The sequence below is a fragment of the Diaphorina citri genome, unplaced genomic scaffold, assembly GCF_000475195.1.
Source record: "Diaphorina citri unplaced genomic scaffold, Diaci psyllid genome assembly version 1.1 scaffold25, whole genome shotgun sequence".
Lineage (NCBI taxonomy): Eukaryota > Metazoa > Arthropoda > Insecta > Hemiptera > Psyllidae > Diaphorina > Diaphorina citri.
In genome coordinates this window covers 343896-351477 of record NW_007377463.1, presented here as the reverse complement: position 1 = coordinate 351477, position 7582 = coordinate 343896, and the positions used below count along the sequence as shown (strand labels likewise).

Here is a 7582-nt window from a genome sequence, read left to right as displayed (position 1 = left end):
CCCCCCCCTTGCTTTTTCCTCCCTCTCCCCCCCCCTCTCTCTCTCTTCCTCCTGCTCTCTCTCCCTCCCTCCCCTCTCTCCTTCCCTCCCTCTATCTTTTTCCTTTCTTTTCTCTCTCCCATTTCCTCTCTCTTTCTCCTTCAAGTCTATGAAATAAATTACGTTAATTACGTATGTACTGTTTACTTATTGGGGGAAGCCAGGGGCAAAATGACCTAGTAGTCAAATAACCCGACATTTTCAGACAATAACTTATGGGGGGGGGTAAAGGGACTTTTCAGTCCTATCCCAACAGGATAAACATTAGGGATAAAGGGAGTTTTCAGTCCCATCCCAATAGGATAAAGAAGGTTTACTTTGTGTTTGCAGAGAGCCAGTGCTGAGTAGGGTGAATTGGGCCAACGAGTCCGTGGTGGCAGCTTGGGTAAACAGAGTCCAGAACCGAGCCCGCATCACCAGATGTAGCATCAATGAGGGTACCTGCGATGTGGTAAGTACTCGCCGGGTAATCGGAAGGTCGCGGATTCGCATTATTAGAGGGCACATTCTTTTAAGGTGTGTCCAAACATAGTCGATTCACGAGGTGACTCTATGTTGTCGACGGAGTGTGGACGGTTCAGTCGATGTCGTGGACACACTTTTACATCCATGCCTGTCCAAGGACGGAAAAGTTTGGTTAGAAAATTTTCGCCCTGGCCGGAATTTGAACCCAGCACCTCCGGGTTGAGAGTCAGTGCTCTTGACCACTCTGCCACAGATGTGGGCTTAAGGTAGAGACACACTATTATCACGTCACGTGAAGTCATCGTTCAGGACAACCACCCTACCATCACATGACGTGATAGTAGTATGGCTGTCCTGAACGAAATTACCTACAATATTATGGGAACACTTTGAACTACATCTTCTTGACTTCACGTGACGTGATGGTAGTGTGTTTCTACCTTTATTAATATTACTCATCTCTCCCCCAGGTATTCTCGCGTGATTTAGACCGGGGCTGGTTCGAACCGTTCGACCATCTCCGCTTCTCTTCGGACGGAAAGAAAATGCTCCTCATCCTGTCTCACAATCAAGAGTCCGATGGTTCGACCCCCGTGGATAGTTGGGATCATTTGACGTTCATAGACCTGGATGACCAGGCAGGAATCAAGGATAAGGTTCCAGTGCCGCTCACCAGGGGCAGGTTTACCGTGACTGAAATACTGGCCTGGGATGAGAAGGAGAATAATGTGTGAGTAACATATTGGCGAACTTTGACTAGAATTAAAAGGGAATTTTAAGCCTTAGCTTGAACTAAAAATGGTCATGTTAGGTCAGCCATCACCATCTTTTTCAGTTGTACCTGTCAGGTTTACCTAATAGTGAGTGGCTGGCTTTAAGCTATCACATCATTCATCACAAATATCGCTTCCCACTTAATACACTTCGATAAATATTATGGCGACTGGGACTCGAACCGTGAACCTCCAGATCCGATATCCGCAGAACTAACCACCTACCTCGGTGGTGAAATATCGTTTCTCACTTAATACACTTCGATAAATATTATGACGACTGGGACTCGAACCGTGAACCTCCAGATCCGATATCCGCAGAACTAACCACCTACCTCGGTGGTCTAGTGGTCAATTCTCTCGCCTGGAAAACGTAATGGGTTCAATCCCAGCTGAGGTAATGGGATTTTGTTCTCGATACCTATTACATACAGTTATAGATATTAATTTGAGAATTTAACCACAAGAAGAGTAGGTACTAACTTAAAAGTCTACTGGGTGGATGGGAAATATTTGTAGATAGTTGAGTTTAAATTCATTTCCTTCCTTATTCCAGGTACTTCCTCTCGACACAAGGCAGTCCTATCGTGCAACACATGTACCGAATCAACATCGCGGATCCTACCGCCACACCGGAGTGTATAACTTGTGATCTCCTGACGTCAGCCAATCAGAAGTGTTCGTATAGTGGTGCCACATTCAGTACTAACGTCAGCTACTATGTTCTGTCCTGTATAGGTCCTGGTATTCCAGAGATTATGCTCTTTGATAAGGTAAAGTATTAGCTGTTAAGTGAACTGTAAGGCTAAAAACAGAGTGGAACGGAGAGCATAGCACATAGAGCATCGAGCAGGCAGAGGAACCGACGACTTCAAACCGCATAAAACTGAGAGCAAAAAGATCTATGCTCTTCGCTCTCCGCTTTCCTCTATTTTTAGCCTTACTCAGAAAGAGAGTCCCTACGGAATCTACAATTGCTCGATGGGGCAGATGATCTTAAAAGAAAAATTCCATTCATTTTTTGAACATGTTCACAAAATTTCATCAAAATCGGAGAACACGTTGGAGAGGTATAGACCAGCAAACAATCAAAAAACTTCCCCCCGTGAGTTGAGTTTTTGTGGCCCGCCAACTCTCTACCTTGGTCTCTTGCGGCCCTCGGGTGCCCTAAGGTTGGACAACCCTGACATAGAGCATCGAGCAGGCAGAGGGAACCGACGACTTCAAACCGCATAAAACTGAGAGCAAAAAGATCTATGCTCTTCGCTCTCCGCTTTACTCTATTTTTAGCCTTACTGAGAAAGAGAGTCCCTACGGAATCTACAATTGCTCGATGGGGCAGATGATCTTAAAAGAAAAATTCCATTCATTTCTTGAATATGTTCACAAAATTTCATCAAAATCGGAGAACACGTTGGAGAGGTATAGACCAGCAAACAATCAAAAAACTTGGAATTAAAACTTAGCACTAGAACTCACTTTGTTTCTTCAAGCATCTTCTAAAAATAAGCTATGAGTTCAATCCCAGCAGGGGCAAGTAGTTTTATCCTCATTTCTTTGAGAATGCGAAGGTAATAAGCTATGAGTTCAATCCCAGCAGGGGCAAGTAGTTTTATCCTCATTTCTTTGAGAATGCACCCAGAGAAAAAGGCCCTTCAACCATTTCCCGATTTTGAAAATTTGGACCGATTGCAATACTTTCATTACTAGTATAGCTCCGCTATACTGTAGTAATAGAAGGTAATAAGCTATGAGTTCAATCCCAGCAGGGGCAAGTAGTTTTATCCTCATTTCTTTGAGAATGCACTCAGTGACCCAGAGAAAAAGGCCCTCAATAGGAGCTAAAATGATGTTTCAGTGAACAGTAGTTCTCACTCTAAAACAAAAGCCGAATTGCACCCAAAAACAAATCAAAATTCACTTTCTTTTCTCAGACTGGACAGAGGCTGCTCTATTGGGACACTAACGAAGACCTACGCACAGCTCTGACGAACATTACGCTACCTAGCGTTAAATACATGTCAGTACCCATTCAACCCAATATGGAAGCCCAGGTGAAATTGTTCCTGCCCCCCCTTTTCTCAGACTGGACAGAGGCTGCTCTATTGGGACACTAACGAAGACCTACGCACAGCTCTGACGAACATTACGCTACCTAGCGTTGAATACATGTCAGTACCCATTCAACCCAATATGGAAGCCCAGGTGAAATTGTTCCTGCCCCCCGGCATAGACACTAGTGGACACAAGAAATACCCGCTCCTCATTCACGTGTAAGTGGTAGAGAAGGTCCTGCGTTCGATTCCCAAAAAATAATAACACACATATCCTAAGTCGTTCTGTTTGAGTGAACAGATCGACTAAAAAATAATGAAAAATACAAATTTTCTCTCCTCCTCAGAAGTATTGGCTGTCTCATGAAACAACCTCTGTGCCCGAGTGGGCATCTTTGTAGGCTTGTACTCCGGAGGTCCCCGGGTTCGAGTCCCGTCGCGGTAGAAGCTTTTTCCGCTCTGTGTTTGGAATTCGGAGTACACTCAGCCTTATGAAGACAAATCAAGTGGCGACCATTGTTAGCCGCTTAAATCGAGTAGCGACCATTGCAGTGGTAAATAGGAAAAAGAGGCACTCAGTAATGCTGTAATACCCACAAAAGTTATGAAGAGGCTCTCTGCTTCGGTGTTTACTAGTTCCAAAAAATGCCTCAGGTATTAAAATCCACAAATAGGTACCTAATTAATAATTTTATTTTGATAAATGTTCTACCCGTCTCACAGGTACGGAGGTCCAAGTTCATTCCAAGTGACGGAAAGATTCTCGGTGGATTGGAACCTGTATCTAGCGGATAACAAGGACATCGTGGTAGCCTACATCGACGGCAGAAATTCAGCTCTCAAAGGCAACACGCTCAAATATGCCGGCTATAGGAGACTTGGCACTGTGGAGATTTATGACCAGATTAATGTTACCAGGTAAGTTCGGACAAGGTCCGTTTGGTACGATGGTCGCGGATTCGATTCCCGAGAAAGAAACCTGGCCCGAAGGCACTTTTTATAAAACGAACTTCTCTGCAAAGTTTGAAGAACTTCGCTGGAAAGCTCGACCAGAGAAAAAGTGAACATATTCGAGCTTTTTTTCAAAACTTTGACACTGAAATGCGGCCGAATAGAGTTCGAAACGTAGCCTCTCTGCAAAGTTTTAGGAACTAGCACCGAAAGCTAAAATCCAGAGAGGAGTGAACTTTTTGTGAAATAATAATAATACGGAAAAATAGGAATAATCCCTGATCTTGGCTGATTGTTGCGATTTTTTTTTTTTTTCTCTTCTTCTTCGTCTTCAAAACCTATCACCTGTTTTTCTCAGTATTTTCCGCTCTATTTATTTAGAAAAATTAACCATGGTTTTCCACCTATTTTTCAGATATTTACAAGAGAATCTACCCTACATTGACAAGACGCGGACCGCCATTTGGGGCTGGAGTTATGGTGGATATGCCACGGGCTTAGCCCTGGCCCTAGATCCTAGTAATGTGTTCAAGTGTGGTATATCCGTAGCTCCTGTGACTGATTGGATTTACTATGGTAAGTAGGAAGGACTAAAAGTCGGACAGTTCTGAAACCAATTCATTCCTCGTTAAAAGTTGCATAAGATGAAATGATTTTTTTGGTCAAGTGAGAGAAGGAGAGAAAGGACTTTTTTGGCCTAAAAAAAAAATATTTTAAGAGTTAACTTCCTTTGAAGTTGAAGAGACCGTTTGTTCCATCATAACTTGTGGAACACCTTGTCTAATGTTCATGGAATTTGGCAGGCAAAAAATGTACAAGACAAAGGATTTTGCTTTTCTAAGGGGCTAATGATTAGGTTGAAGTGAGTTTTTAGTACAAACAAGGCCCTTATGGTTTGTTATTTCACCCCGATTCCAGCTTTTAAATGTAAGTAAACTCTAGGTATTGTAAAAAAAAAAGTTATCTCAGTTTAGTACAAACAAGGCCCTTATGGTTTGTTATTTCACCCCGATTCCAGCTTTTAAATGTAAGTAAACTCTAGGTATTGTAAAAAAAAGTTATCTCAATTCAATTCAATTCTCTCACCCCAGACACAATCTATTCAGAGCGCTACATGGGTCTGCCCACATTCGAGGATAATCTGGAAGGTTACAAGATAGCCGCTCTTAACAACAAGGTGGACAGGATAAGAGACAAACAATACCTGCTAGTACATGGCACCATGGATGATAATGTACACTTCCAGCAGAGTATGATGCTGGCCAAGTCATTGCAACATGCAGACATCATGTTCCAGTCACAGGTAAGTGAGCGAACAAAGATAGGTCCAAGTTTCAGCTTGACCATACTCAAAATCAAGTGGTTTAATTAACATCACTGTAAAACTGCTGAGGTTCTTAGGCGTGCTATCGCCGCTAACTACAGTTTTAGGATAAGCAAACGTCTAGAGTTCAAAGCAACGGACGCGACGTGTGGCCTATTTTAACACGAAAAAGTTTGGAGGTTTTCAGGTTTTCATTCTAACACAACATAATTTAGTCCTTTATGAGATGGAAGTCTGCAGTTTGAATCCCAGTAGCGACATAGGAAAGAATTTTTCAGAGGTTTGATAGAGGGAGCTAGAACTGGCTCTCACCCCAGACACAATCTACTCCGAGCGATACATGGGTCTGCCCACATTCGAGGATAATCTGGAAGGTTACAAGATAGCCGCTCTCAACAACAAGGTGGACAGGATAAGAGACAAACAATACCTGCTAGTACATGGCACCATGGATGATAATGTACACTTCCAGCAGAGTATGATGCTGGCCAAGTCATTGCAACATGCAGACATCATGTTCCAGTCACAGGTAAGTGAGCGAACCAAGATAGGTCCAAGTTTTAGCTTGACCATACTCAAAATCAAGTGGTTTAATTAACATCACTGTAAAACTGCTGAGGTTCATAGGCGTGCTGTCGCCGCTAACTACAGTTTTGGGATAGGCAAACGTCTAGAGTTCAAAGCAACGGACGCGACGCGTGGCCTATATTAACACGAAAACGTTTGGAGGTTTTCAGCTTTTCATTCTAACACAACATAATTTAGTCCTTTATGAGATGGACGTCTGCAGTTTGAATCCCAAAGCGACATAGGAAAGAATTTTTCAGAGGTTTGATAGAGGGAGCTAGAACTGCTAAGGTCTTTTGGTTCCGGAAGCAAATAGGGAAAAAAGACAGGATAGGAGAAAGCCAGCCGTTCCGAGAACGAACCTTATCTGTTTGTAAAATTTATTTATTTTTCCCCCACAGACATATCCGGATGAGGAGCACGGTCTCATAGGGGTTCGACCTCACTTCTATCACACTCTGGAGCGATTCCTCGACTCTTGTTTCGCCTGAGCTAATGTCGCCACCTAGCGGATGAAAAGTACAACTATGTGATATGTTAGCGAACCTGCTGACATCTAGTGGTGACCTTGGAGTTACCCACGATGAAATCATGTGAATAGGCAAGACTCAAGAACACCATATATGAAGTGAGACTACTCAGTTTTTACTCCACGCGCAGAAAATTTCACACATAGTCAACGGCCGTCGATCGACTATGTGTGGACATGGACACACATTAATTTTCTGCATTTTGTGTTAGGAGTGAGAAGAGCAGAGTCGTTCGTGGGATATGCCCCAGGGGGTACTGCACGACTAAGCGTGGAGTAAAAACGTCTTAGCTCTATGTGATTTTCCCCAAGTACAACTATGTGATATGTTAGCGAACCTGCTGACATCTAGTGGTGACCTTGGAGTTACCCATGATGAAATCATGTGAATAGGCAAGACTCAAGAACTCCACGCGCAGAAAGTTTTAATAAACAGTATGAACATTTTTGTAAAAGTGGGTTCACACATGGTCAACGGCCGTCGATCGACTATGTGTGGACACACATTAATTTTCTGCATTTTGTGTGAGGAGTGAGAAGAGCAGAGTCGTGGGTACTGCACGACTGCCAGGGGGTACTGGGGTACTGCACGACTAAGCGTGGAGTAAAATCGTCCTAGCTCTATGTGATTTTTCCCCTTCATTTTTCCTGTATGAAAAGTGCAAAGTGTAGTCCCAGCCATGAGAATTGCAGAGAACAGATACAGAAAATTGTACCTACCTATCCCCTTTACAAAATAAATAAATAAAGGGAGTAGGCATTTTTATGTTATTTTTTGCTGGTGTAAATTTGTAAGCCGGCATTTATTTACTTGTAATACCTAGTGCTTGGTATTTCCAGAACTGCACGAACACAATTGATTTTTACTGTGTAGCAAAAA

The 7582-nt window shown here is 43.0% G+C and overlaps 1 protein-coding gene across 1 annotated transcript in view; it reads left to right on the top strand.

Annotated features, from left to right (window-relative positions):
- The window catches only part of LOC103510141 (venom dipeptidyl peptidase 4-like), a 78637-nt gene extending 71800 nt beyond the window's left edge, over positions 1–6837 (top strand). Inside the window, 9 exon segments of the mRNA XM_026824102.1 lie at positions 370–490; positions 975–1234; positions 1834–2050; positions 3212–3345; positions 3347–3550; positions 4055–4249; positions 4698–4858; positions 5374–5585; positions 6575–6837. Coding sequence (XP_026679903.1) covers positions 370–490; positions 975–1234; positions 1834–2050; positions 3212–3345; positions 3347–3550; positions 4055–4249; positions 4698–4858; positions 5374–5585; positions 6575–6664 — 1594 coding nt within the window. The 3' untranslated portion in view covers positions 6665–6837.
- Positions 6838–7582: the final 745 nt, after the last annotated feature.